This window comes from Phacochoerus africanus, chromosome 7, assembly GCF_016906955.1.
Source record: "Phacochoerus africanus isolate WHEZ1 chromosome 7, ROS_Pafr_v1, whole genome shotgun sequence".
Classification (NCBI taxonomy): Eukaryota; Metazoa; Chordata; class Mammalia; order Artiodactyla; family Suidae; genus Phacochoerus; species Phacochoerus africanus.
Window position 1 is genome coordinate 9449457 of NC_062550.1, and position 13499 is coordinate 9462955.

General features: G+C 40.1%; 1 protein-coding gene across 2 annotated transcripts in view; it reads left to right on the forward strand.

Annotated features, from left to right (window-relative positions):
* DDX17 (DEAD-box helicase 17) overlaps positions 1 to 13499 on the forward strand; it is a 19445-nt gene continuing 5946 nt past the window's right edge. For both annotated transcript variants that reach the window (XM_047786244.1, XM_047786245.1), the window contains exons 1-11: positions 1 to 134; positions 3392 to 3542; positions 4771 to 4870; positions 5521 to 5654; positions 5975 to 6040; positions 7808 to 7949; positions 8318 to 8478; positions 8569 to 8741; positions 9332 to 9442; positions 9566 to 9627; positions 10841 to 10900. In XM_047786244.1, coding sequence (XP_047642200.1) covers positions 85 to 134; positions 3392 to 3542; positions 4771 to 4870; positions 5521 to 5654; positions 5975 to 6040; positions 7808 to 7949; positions 8318 to 8478; positions 8569 to 8741; positions 9332 to 9442; positions 9566 to 9627; positions 10841 to 10900 — 1210 coding nt within the window. In that variant the 5' untranslated portion in view covers positions 1 to 84. The remainder of the gene's footprint in view (positions 135 to 3391; positions 3543 to 4770; positions 4871 to 5520; positions 5655 to 5974; positions 6041 to 7807; positions 7950 to 8317; positions 8479 to 8568; positions 8742 to 9331; positions 9443 to 9565; positions 9628 to 10840; positions 10901 to 13499) is intronic.

Below are 13499 nucleotides of genomic sequence, written 5' to 3' on the forward strand. Positions count from 1 at the left end.
TCGGTCGTCACCAGACCGGAGCCGCAGGCCCTCCCGAGCCCGGCCATCCGTGCCCCGCTCCCAGATCTCTATCCATTTGGGACCATGCGCGGAGGCGGCTTTGGGGACCGGGACCGGGATCGTGACCGTGGAGGGTAAGCGGGAGTTGGAGGAGAGGAAAGGCCTTGTGTGCGCGGGGGGTGGGGAGGGGGTTGTCTCCTGAGGAGACCGCCGCCTGCGGTCGAGCGGAAGACTTTTGAGCTGATCGCAGGCCTGGGAGCCGCGCTCCCAACTCTGAGAGGCGAGGCAACCCGGGACATAATAGCGGTTTAAGGCGTGGGCCCGACCGTGGGCCCCGGGGTGACCTGGCAGGGGGGGCGGCGGCTCGGCGACGCCCCAGCCCCTGCTCCTGTACGGTCGTCGTGGCGCGGCCTGGCCGCCGCAGACCCAGCCCAGGCCTCCCTGGTTTCTCGGTTTCGAGCCCTGCCGATTTAGGCAGGTCATTCGATCTCTCCAGGCCTCAGTGTTCATCCGTGAAACTCGGATGTTCTTGCTGAGAGAAGAGGATGAGGTCTCCGAGTGCAGCCTAGGCAAATCTTTTAACGCGAAATGGCTTCCGTGTTACTGCGATTGGAAACTTGGTTTGAAACCAGAGACTAAGAGGCTGACTTGTAGCGTTTAAAGTATTTTAAAATTGCCTTTAGTCGTCTTTTAAAATAATTCGAAGGAAGCACATTGGAATGCAAAATGGTGGAATTATTTGCCATCTTCATGGTCGTGTTTGGGGAGGGAGTTTTGTTTGGCAGTTATTAAAGTTTTTTTTGTTGTTTTTTTTTAATGTTTCGGCCTTTTCCCCCTCTAATTGGACTGAAGCATTAACTTCTCGCCCTAGCTTGAGAGCTTTTGATGTAGAAATGCCACGGTTACTAGGTTGGAAGTTAACAGGATTAAACCTGGAGTCCTCCCAGATACTGAGATTCAAATCTTAAAGCCCCTGTTTAAAAAGTTGCTTAAGAGGTCCGTGTTTATTTGGGCTGTTTACTTTTGTAATAAAAGTTTTATCTCTGGATAAAAAGTTTATGGGACCCAGTCACCTCTTAATATGTATGTGTGTGTGACCTTGGGCAGGATCCTGAACCTTTGTGAGTCTGTTTTCTCTTCTGAAGATGGAGGTAGTAACTGCCTTTACTTCGCATTGTTCTCAATTGAAATACCATGCGATGGTCCCTGTAGTAGGCATTCTGTTAATGCTGTTTTCTCCAAACGTTTTTGGTTTTTGTGGTTCAGATAACACAAGTACCAGACCTGCTAGTCATAAGCTCCTTAATGACCACTTCATTTACTAAATAAAAAGGGTTGTTTTGATTTATACCTTGTTAGGAAAGAAAATACTTGATTTTAGTATTAAGTTCGGAGGGCTGTAGATGGAATGTTCGCTTAGTGTTTCTCAGTATAGCTAACCGAAGTGAATTTCAGTAAACCGCTTAGGAAAAAGAACTTAATATTAATCTAGTAAAATGAAAATAACCCCAAACTCTTCTCATAAGGTTTATACCCCAGACTTTTAGGTCTAGAGAAGTCTTGGTGCATGTACCCGGTATCCATGTTTGTAACAGCATTGTTCATGAGAGAGTATTAGAAACAGCTTAAATGACTGGTTAAATTGACTGTATTCTTACAGTAGAATACAATACAGCGGTGAAAAAGAAAAACTTGCCGCATTCACAAACCTAAAATAAAGTTAAAAAGGCAAGTTATGCTAAAAGAGTAACGCGAGGGTACTCACAGATAAAACAAGGGAATAGTTAAAATTTCAGGTGGTATTTATTATGATGGGAATTGTAAACTTGAAATAGGCACATGGAGGGTACCGAGGTACTGGTAATACTGTTTCTTTACCATGGGTGTTTGGTTTGATATTTTACCATATATATGTTTTAATAATAAAAATTCATTATTTGGAAAGAGCAGAAAGTGAATTACTGATCCATACTTAGTTTAACCCATATTGACCCAAAGTTTCAGGTGACACTAAGAAAAAAGACTTTAAAAATAAATTTAAAAACTCATTCATAAGGTCTTTGCTCTGACTTTACTTGTACTATGAAATTTCCTTTGTTATTTCAGTTGCTCTTGTTCTTAACTTGAACAGACCTGAAATGGATTATTGTTTTGAAAAGGAAACGAGTGGAGTGCTGTATGTACATGTACAGTCCAAAAATGTGTGTTGCACATTTAAACTAGCATGATTTTGTGTATTAAATGTGTAAGTCTTCAAAGCGGGCATTAATTGCAAAGCCAAATTATACTCAATAAAAACATTTAATGAGCAGCATAGTATGTGAGGGATTAGGATATGTGCTTTAGATGATGGTACAAATGTACTCAAATTTTACAAGTAAAGGCTCTTGAATATTGAAGTCAGCATTATAAAGGTGGTAAAAAGCTTATTTTTTAACAATCCTATGTTGCAAATTGTATCTTTATTGTAGGGTGGTATGTCTTAGATAAATAGCTAAGGGAATAGGAAGGAAAACACTTAAAAAATAAGGACTACCTTGAGTAAACCTTAAAAAGAACATCAATTTCAAAAGTTCTGTTTTTTTCTAGGTCGGTATTTTAAAGTCTGGGTAGCAATGGAATAACAACAGCAGCAGCATTGACATGGTATCTTCTAGGAGCTACATCAATTTACATAACTAGGCAGCCAATGTCTGAAAATTGGTCGTTAGTCATTTTTATTCTTTGCAAGACTGACAGTCTAAAGACTTGGCTTTTTATTGTAGAGTACCTTATTTAGAATTGTGCTCCTTGATTTGCAAGTGAGGAGGGAGGGGTCTATCACTGTAGTCTTAGGTCTGTAGAGTCTTAAACCTGAAGGCATATAGAAGATTTTTGATCAGCAGTAGTATAAATGGAATCACCCAAGTTCCGCATTTTGAAGGTAAATGTTTAATACTCCCAGTAAAACCAGTCTTTGTATGTTTGTATTTAGAGAAATGTTTAGGTTGGTTTTTAAGCCAAAGATTAGCAGGCAAAAGGAGTATTCATCACAGCATAAAGGGGTGAGGAGTTCAAGAAGCTGTTCATTTTCGGGTAACTTGCTTGACCTTTTTCTACCTGTCCACAATTTTGCCTTGATTACTACATGAGAGTAGAGACTTCTGTTCACATTAGTATCTCTGGCACAACTTAAAACAGTACATGATACACAGTAACTATTGGTTGAATGAATAAAATTATGTTAGCTTGTATGAGTGTTTACTATGCCAGGTACTGTTGTAATCACTTTACACACAAGCCTTTTTTGGTCGGGGCTGGTAGTATCTTAAGAATCCCATCTTTGCATGTTTTTATGGTACCTAAGGTATTTTGCTTACAAAATAATAAATAAAAGTTTTGGTGTTTCTAGATTTGGAGCAAGAGGTGGTGGCGGCCTTCCCCCAAAGAAATTTGGTAATCCTGGGGAGCGTTTACGTAAAAAGAAGTGGGATTTGAGTGAGCTCCCTAAGTTTGAGAAGAATTTTTATGTTGAACATCCAGAAGTGGCAAGGTTGACTCCGGTAAGCTTTGGGGAGGGGGTTATTTATTTACCTTTTTTTCATATGTAATCATGAACCTAGTAGATATATTAGCCAGAGTTTACTCATGTACAGCTGTTGCTGTTACATGGTGGCCTTTTTAATGGCCACACCTGCAGCATGTGGAAGTTCCTAGGCTAGGTGTCAGATGAGAGCTGCATCTGTGACCTTTGCTGTAGCTTGTGGCAATGTTAGATCCTTAACCCCCAGAGTGAGGACAGGGATCAAACCCACATCCTCAGAGACAGCGTGGGGTTCTTAACCCTCTGAGCCTTGATGGGAATTCCACTGTTAACAGGTTTTATTCTAGTGTGGTACTTTGGTTCTTATTAAGATTGCTGATGGTCTTAAGGGAAACCAGTAAGACCCAGTTACTTGGTTCTCATTTGTTATATTTCTCAATCAGTTTATTATGTGATTTTTAACTGTATGCATGTAGTATCATGCGTTTTCATCTATGAAGTAAATTTAAATAAATTAAAAATACTATTTTTTATTTCTGTTTGTGTTTTTAATCTCATGATTGTTTTGGGTTCTACCCATGACATGGTGACTTGTTCAGAAAACAGTGTAAGGCGGAGTCTCCTTGTGCATTGGGTTTAGGATCCTGCTTTGTCACCACAGTGGCTCAAGCTCAGTCCCTGGCCCCGGAACTTCCACATGCCACAGAAAATGTTCCATGGTTTTTTCCCTCTTCCCATTTCTTGCCTTGGGCAATTTACTAATCTCCTGAGTAACTCTTCTCATATGGAAAATGAAGCGTGCTTTTTTTTTTTTTTTTAAGGGCCATGCCCTTGGCATATGGAAGTTCCCAGGCTAAGTAAGGGTCAAATTGGAGCTACAGCTGCTGGCCTCTGCCACAGCAACTCAGGATCTGAGCCATGTCTGACCTACACCACAGCTCACAGCAACACTGGCTCCCGACCCACTGAGCGAGGCCAGGATTGAACCCGCATCCTTGTGGGTGCTGGTTGGATTCATTTCCACTGGGCCACAGCGGGAACTCCGAAAATGAAACTCCTATTACCTGCTTCATTGACTCAAAGTTGGATGAAGTTGAACATACACAAAACATATGCTATAAGAAGTTTACATTTATTTTCCGTTGTAATTGTGAATTTGATGATAGTTGTTCTGTGTTGGACTATAAAGTTTTGCATGTTTAGAATAACTTGTTTTATGATTTGTCCTACTTTGTTTTCATACATAGTATGAGGTTGATGAACTACGCCGAAAGAAAGAGATTACAGTGAGAGGGGGCGATGTTTGTCCTAAACCTGTGTTTGCCTTCCATCATGCTAACTTCCCACGTAAGTGTTTTTTCAGTCCAGGGTCCTAATTGGTTAATTTAGCTTGAGTGGTTCTTCTGGTCATAGGTTATTTCAAGGTTTTGACACAGGCTCAGAATTTTGATAAAAAAAAAAAGCAAGTAGAAACCTTTAATAAAGGTAGTAAAAGTTGGGGGGTGGGGGGAGGTGCTTGGGTTGTGGGATGGAAATCCTGTGAAATTGGTTTGTTATGATCATTATACAACTACAGATGTGATAAATTAATTTGCGTAATAAATTTTTAAAGGTAGTAAAAGTTTGGGGGTTTGTTGTTTTAATGCTCTTGTGGTCTCTGATTTAGAACTTTTGGGGTGTGATTTTTTTCATCTCTCCTTGGGGTTTTGTTTCTACCTTTTAGAAAACAGCCTTATGAAATTGTTTTCTAGCTGGATAAAAGTTGAGTTAGGTAATTAAGTGACTACCGTGTACCTATGCCCTGTTAGCTACTGTAAGGCAGTGGTTTTCAAGTTTTCGAAGATAAGGTTAGGTGGCTGTGGCAATGGTCAGCAATTCAAAGATTCAGTAACTGAAGAAAAAGCTACTTGGAGCTAGCTTCAGTGAGCAGTTTTTAAAATTTCATTTGGCTGTGTCCTTAGTTTTACTTAAAAACAGTAATATCTATTCTTGTACAGAATACGTAATGGATGTGTTGATGGATCAGCACTTTACAGAACCAACTCCGATTCAGTGCCAGGGATTTCCCTTGGCTCTTAGTGGCCGGGATATGGTGGGCATTGCTCAGACTGGCTCTGGGAAGACATTGGCGGTATGTACCAGCAAGGGAAGATTTTTAAGGTTGTGATAACTTATTTTGCTACTGTAATGCTACTGTAAATATTTCATATATTCTTAGTTCTTAAAGTTTTAATTTAGATCGTGTACATAATACCTTAGCTCTTTTAGCTATCTGAAATATGTGGAAGCATTTTATGTTTGAATTTACATTGCACAGATGTGTAACAGTTGTGAGTTCTATTTTCTCTTTCCTGGTTACTTAGGCATTATCAGTTACTGTGATAATTTAAAACATTTCATATACTGGCTTGCTTTTGGTATAAGATTGTCATTTTCTCCCCCCTCCCCCAGTATTTGCTGCCGGCAATTGTTCATATTAACCACCAGCCTTACTTGGAAAGGGGAGACGGCCCAATTGTAAGTGTGTTTCAGTTTGTTTATAATTCTAAGAATAGCTGCAACCCAGTGATTGTTGTGTACTTTACATAATGTTCTGAGATTTCATTCTCAATCCCACCTTCCACTTCTAGAAGAGATATCTCTATCTTACTAATAAATCTTAGATACCATTCAATTAAGTGATCTCTCTCGCTCTCTATGGCGCCACTTGCAGCATGTGGAAGTTCCTAAGCCAAGGATTGAACGGCACCAGAGTGGCGATCCAGCCAGTGATCATGCTGGCTCCTTATTAACCTCCTGTGCTACAAGGGAAATCCTTTGAGTGCAATTCTTTTTTTTTTTTTTTTTAATCTTTTTTGGTTGTACCCACAGCATGTGGATGTTCCCAGGCTAGGGAATCTAATCCAAGCCAGAGCTGTAACCTGTTCCACAGTGGTAGTAAATGCTGGATCCTTAACCTTTTGAGCCAAGTGGGGGATCAAACTGGCACCTTCATAGAAACAGGCCAGATCATTAACCCTCTGCATCACATTGGGAACTCCCTCCTTCAAGTACAATTTTTTCTTTTTTTAGGGCCACACCCGTGGCATATGGGAGTTACCAGGCTAGGGGTTGAATTGGAGCTGTAGCTGCCGCCCTGTGCTCAACTGCAATTCTAAATTGCTCATTGATGCTACTGGGGATATAAAACATAGGAGATAAGATCACTGCCCTGTGGATCTAAGTCAGTTTTGGATGTGTATTCTTTGTGGTTAAGTAATGCTTTGGTAAATAGTTATATAGAGCAGTACAGGTTTCTGCTTTGATCATTTTCATTTATGATATTTCCTATAAGATTTGAGTAGTGGTCTTCAAACATTTGGAATGTACATTCTGTTTTTAAAAATAGAATTTACAGTCTACATTTATAAATAGATACATTATTACAGTATGTCTCAAATTATAGGAAATAGTGCATTACTTTCCATTACATCATATGTATGTATTCTGTATGGCTAATAGCTATTAGCTAACAGTCTAATGGATCAGTACACCAAGTGAGGGTCATTGTTAACAGTGGTGTATGGTACCTGTTTCAGAGTGACTTAATTTTGTTTAATTTGGCCAGCTTCTTGTCAGATTGTGTTTAAGTCATCACTCTGTTTCTGTGTAATGTGCCTGCCTAAGAGCTTAAACTAGATGTCAGAAAACTGTCACTCCTGCTCTTTTCTTGTTCATCTGTTTCTAATATTTAATCCATGGTATTGTTGCAGGGACATTTTATAGCCACTTTCTCATTTTGAGTTGTTTAGTTAAAACTAGGCAATACAATCTGTAAATCAACTTTTACATAGTACACATAATGTTAATGAATCTTGTATCAAAAGTTAGCCATCATACCAGGAGTTCCTGCAATGGCGCAATGGGATCAGTGGCCATCAGGGAGCACTGGTTTGATCCCGGCATAGTGGGTGAAGGATCTGGTGTTGCTGCAGCTGTGGCATAGGTCGCAGCTGCGGCTTAGATCTGATCCCTGGCCCGTGAAACTCCATAGGCCACAGGGTGGCCAAAACAAAACAAATAGACCAAAAAAAAAATCATCCATCATACCACATGCCAAATATTCTCATCATTTTTTCTACACTCCAGTCACTGTCTTATACCCCTTCCTTCCCAGCCTGCCCCCACCTCATCACATACTTTGAAAGTACCAGGTTAGAGAATTAGATAACTTTTTTGTATCTTTTTTCGTCTTTAAAGTTGATATAGGTGTCTCAAGTAGTCTTATTGGTTTGTTTGTTTTAGTGTCTAGTTCTGGCTCCTACCAGAGAGCTTGCCCAGCAAGTGCAGCAGGTGGCCGATGACTATGGCAAATGTTCTAGATTGAAGAGTACTTGCATTTATGGAGGTGCTCCTAAAGGTCCTCAGATTCGAGATTTGGAGAGAGGTAATTTAAAAAATTAATGTATAAGAATTATTGGTTTCTCTCATTTTACCAACTTCTATAAATGAAATTGAAGAGGAAAATAGTGGGTTCTGGTGGGGAAAGAAATCATCACTATCTCAACAGCTTAGAAATTCTCATATATGTTTAAAATGCCATTTTAGGCAAGTTCAGTGTGGCTAGAGACTTTGTGAGGTTTTGATGACTGTACATAAATTCTTTTTACATCATGCTTTTCCAGGAACAGTATTGAAGTTTTAACTGGTGCTCTGTAGCACTGAGTACAACCACCAGAGCTGTGCTTCTTAGTTTGCTGAGGCTTAAGCAATGTGTAAAGAATTCTTAGCTAGATCCTTGATTTTGTTTTACAGGTGTTGAAATCTGTATAGCTACTCCTGGACGCCTGATAGATTTCCTGGAGTCAGGAAAGACAAATCTTCGCCGATGTACTTACCTTGTACTGGATGAGGCTGACAGAATGCTTGACATGGGCTTTGAACCCCAGATTCGTAAAATTGTTGACCAAATTAGGGTGTGTAAAGCTGATAATTGACTATCTCATATATACCCTTTGCCTATAGTGGTTCCTTTGCCTAAAAGAAAGCCTTTTCTTTCCTGATAGCCTGATAGGCAGACATTGATGTGGAGTGCAACCTGGCCGAAAGAAGTAAGACAGCTTGCAGAGGATTTCCTTCGTGATTACACTCAGATCAATGTAGGCAATCTGGAGTTGAGTGCCAACCACAACATCCTCCAGATTGTGGATGTCTGCATGGAGAGTGAAAAAGACCACAAGTAAGAGATTTCACTGTTTTCAATAATGCTGATAAACTTTTCCTAATAATCGTCCAAAATTAAAATGTTATAGAGGCTAGTACTTTCTATACCTGAAAACATTAAAATCATTGCTAGTTTTCCAATAGTTCATTCTTTTTATTATTGATCAAAGCATCAGGTAAAAGGTAAGGGTTCTGGATCATTGGACTTGATTCCCACATCTGACAATTACCAGCTGTAAATAATGTGGGAGAGTTCCCATTGTGGTGCAGTGGAAACAAATCCAACTAGTATCCATGAGGAATGAGGGTTCGATCCCTGGTCTCAGTGGGTCAGGGATCTAGCATTGCTGTGAGCTGTGGTGTAGATCACAGGCTTGTCTTGGATCCCATGTTGCTGTGGCTGTAGTGTAGGCCAGCAGCTGCAGCACCGATTCCACTCCTAGCCTAGGAACTTCCCTGTGCCATGGGTGTGTGTCTAAAAAGCCAAAAAAGTAATGTGGAGAGAAAGTAGTAAAGTTTTGGAGGGTTGAAATTGCCGATATAGCTTCTGCATGATATGTAAGGAGGTCTTCTCTGCATGACTGAATTATTGGGGATTGTTTTCAGGTTGATCCAGCTCATGGAGGAAATAATGGCGGAAAAGGAAAATAAGACAATAATATTTGTAGAGACAAAGAGACGCTGTGATGACCTCACTCGAAGGATGCGCAGAGATGGGTGAGTGTGGTGCTAAGGTATTGATTTGCCTCAGGTTTTATAGTTAAGTGGGAATTTCTAAATTAGTATTGTGAATGTTGTATAATATTTCAGTGCTTACCATGTACTTTGTTCTTCTGACAGTTGGCCAGCTATGTGTATCCATGGAGACAAGAGTCAACCAGAAAGAGATTGGGTACTTAATGGTAGGTACCCAAAACTAAGCATTGTCCTTAGTCTAGTTCAGGGATTGGCAAACTTTGGCTTTACAGTAGACTGTATGGTGGTTTGTGTTAGCTGTTCAACTCTGCTCTTGTACCAAAATAGCCATAGATCCTATGTAGAGATAGTCTGGCTGTGTTCCAACAAAACTTGATTTGGAAAAGATTTGGAAAAATAGGCATTGTGCCAGATTTGACCCATAGACCAGTGTTTGCCTAGCTCTGCTGTGGTTAATTGAATATTAGGGGCATTTTTGGCATCTCCACTATCCTTTAAGGTCAATAATTTTGGCTCTTTACTCCACTTATTCACCACTTAGACCACCCTTTCTTTATCTAATAAGTTCTTGTCTTTATAGATACACACACCAGCCCAGAAGCTCCCTAAGTCCCGTACTTGTGAGATACTTAATGGAGGCTTCATCGTGTTAACTCAGTCTCCATGTTCTTTCCTCTGAGGATTGGGAGTGGGGCTCAGAATTCCAAACTTCTGATCATGGCTTGCTCTTTCTAGTGACCAGCCCCCATCTGCAAGCTATCCTGGAGCCCACCAGGTGTCACTTCCTTAGTACAAAAGAGTTCTTTTGTATCATCCAGGAAATTGAGAGATTTTGGGACTCTTATTCAGGAACTAGGATCAAAGACTTAAATATTAGAATAAAAGATTCTCCTAGCATCCCTATTTTACAAGGATTTTAGGAGCTTTATGCCAGGAACCGAGGGCAGAGACCAATATATTTATTCTGTTATTTCACAGGGCAAAGTTACGGTTTCTCCTTTTATTCTACATCTCTTACACTCGCTCCTTCCTTTTCCCCAGCCCCCCCACCCTGACTTTTGGTTTTGTTTCATTTGGAAGATAACTTTGCTGTTGCAATTTAAAGGAAGAAAAATTCTAGCTCATGTTAAATTTGTTACAAATTGCCACAGCGTTTTAATGGTACTTCATTATTAGAGGTAGCTTTTTTAGTGTGTTGCTTCTCTGCTAAAGATGAGTACAATAAATATTTTCAGAAGAATTACTATTACTCTTAAATTTAAAAGAGTTTGATGGGCTCTGACACCATTACTTGAAATTTTAACATGGTAAGGTAAAAAGGCCAGATAGCTGAGAATGTCTGTTTGATTATTTTTAAAGATACAGCACATAGCCTTGATTTTCTAACTTGGCATTCATGGTATCATCTTTGTTTTGCAGAGTTCCGTTCTGGAAAGGCTCCCATTCTCATTGCCACAGACGTAGCCTCCCGTGGGCTAGGTTTGTATAGATAGGTGTCTCTGTCAATGGTATATGTATCTTTTGGTTTAAAGATTTGTTTGTCATTTCACATTAGAATTGTATATACGTGTGTTTAGATAAATATTTAAAAGAGAAGAATACATACAAAGTATGTGATTTCCCTCCCCCCCATTTTTTTTTCCTTTTTTCTTTTTTTTTTTTTTTTTTTTTTCCTAAACCTTGGTGGGTTTTTTTGGGTTTGGTGGGGTTTTTTTGTTTTTCCTTTTATTTTCAGAGTCTCTTCCTGCTCCTAACAAACAGGCTTTGGTCTGCAGCAGGGCCTAGGCATGACTTTTTAAACAGTTAGAGGGAGAGGAGACATTCAGTTAACAGCTGAACTTATTTACTTCTTTCTGGTTTTATTCTATTTTATGGGTGGATAGAATGAGCCTGATTGAACCTGTTAGAAGCTAGTTTCTTCAGTGATTTCCCCCCTACCAATCTATCTATGGAGGTCCAAGTCCATGAATGCTAATACAATATATTCTTGGGATTTAGTAAAATTGTTTATATTGCAGCAATTAAATGTGCATCGCCCAGTTTAATTTACTGAAGTAAAATTATCATGAGTACCCAGTTATCCCCTCCTTTTATCCATACTCACATCATTGATGTGCTGTTTTTAAAAACCTAATTTGAAGCTGCTGTCCTGGGATTTTTCAATCCATAATGATTTAAAATATATAGAAATATCTTGTGGTACTTAGCCCATCATTCTGAATGAAACAGGTTTAACTTAAAACGTAAATCTTAAAAAAGATGAGAGTATTTTATTACAAAGATATTATTTTAAAATTATTGGCTGATGCTAGTTTCTTGCCCAGTAAGGTGAGCAGCACCATATTCCTTTATGATATGCAACATAAAGAGAACAAGTATTCAAACTGGAATACAGTAGTAATGAAGGCTCTTTATACATTGCTCTCATTGTTCCCTCCTTCAGAGGGGGTGACTTGCAGCCATGACTGAAAAATTGTCTCTGCCCTCTGAGGTCATGTCTGGATCTATGCGGTTAGAACTTGGGCCTGTTGGGAGAAGAGGCTGAGGCTTGAAAGCAGTTTACATAAAAGCTTTCAGTGATGGTGGTTTTTAAACAGGCTTGCTATGTGCTGGTAGCTTCTTTGTGCATCTTGCCTAGACAATTTAAAATATTTGTTCCATGTCCCCCTGCATTTCTAAACCAACTCAATTGGCTGCCATAGACTCTTCATCCCACCCTCTCTCATCCAAGAGAGGGGCGAGGGAAGGTACCTGAGTCTGTTTCTTGTTACTCAACATCAGCGATTGTTTTGGGCCCCTTTGTTTGCTGCCTTGTAAAAGTCAAAAGGAAGGGGAAAACCCACCAAAATGGCAGAATGCTGACCAAGGTCCTACAAGATCCTGGAAAGTGAAGGCTTCTACCTCATAGACAGGGGTGCAATTTTCAGCTGAGTCACCAGGCCTTTTTTCACTTCCTGTCGAGCGATGGCCTCTTAAATGTTCCCTTCAGGTAAGTTCTTCGATTCCCATAATTTTATTTAGGAAACCACTGTTTATTCCCTTTCCAGTGGGATATTTTTCCTTTTTCCTTTTTTTGTTTAAATTAGGCACTGTTAAACTAAAAGTATTGAATTTATTTTGTTTTGTTTTTTAACAGAAGCTTTGATATCAGCTGCAGATCACTCAGTACATGGCCGAGGCAAATCTACATTGGCCCGAAGCAGCTCTAGATGAGCCTGTTGGCTAGTCTCAGCCCCTCCCAGTTAGTGATTGGAGATTCAGGCCATGTCATAGGGCTTGTCAGACAAAAAGTTCTTATCCTAGGCAGCTGGCCAAAATATTAACTTTTCGATTTCTTACCCTGCAACAGCATCTTCTTTAAAGGCACCAAGGTAATATTGTGGCAGTGCACAAATAACATCAGGGCAGGCTTGACTGGAGACAACAACCAAATTCTGCGCTTGCTCATATGTGCCCAGCTGTATGTGTGCACACCCAAGACACCTTTCTTGTATGAAGAACTTGCACCGTGTCTGCCCCCTTTTGAGCCCCTCCAGAAATATTCCCAAGTGCTAGTATCCAAACTGTTGACTCTAGTCTCCAGGGCTTTCTGCTAGGAAAGCACACGTCTGGGCGCCCAGTGCAGTAATTTCAGCCTGCTCTGCTGCCTATGGTCATACACAATGGGATTGACTAAGGAGCATTATCCCAACTCTGAAGATGTCATGGAGCATAACTCACCATCCCTCCATCCCCACGCCCCCACCTCACATCCACCCTGGCCCTGTAAATTTTTGTTTTTCCTTTGTTACATCAACGACCCTAGCCGGAGACTCACGCTGCCCCCTGTGATAACTGCCTTCTCGTCTTTCTGGTGTGATTTCAGGACTTTAGGGGTCAGTAAAGACTGAGGAGCCTTTATTGTAATAAGAAACAGACATAATGCCCCTTTCTTCACAGGCCCTTTAACAACCCAATTTTTTTTTTTTTTTTTTAAATCATCTCCCCTTTCCCCCTGAAATTAATCCAGTCTGGGCAATAGATGCAGTCTGACCCTTTGGATGTAACTTACATTTTTTTTAATTAATTATTTTTTTCT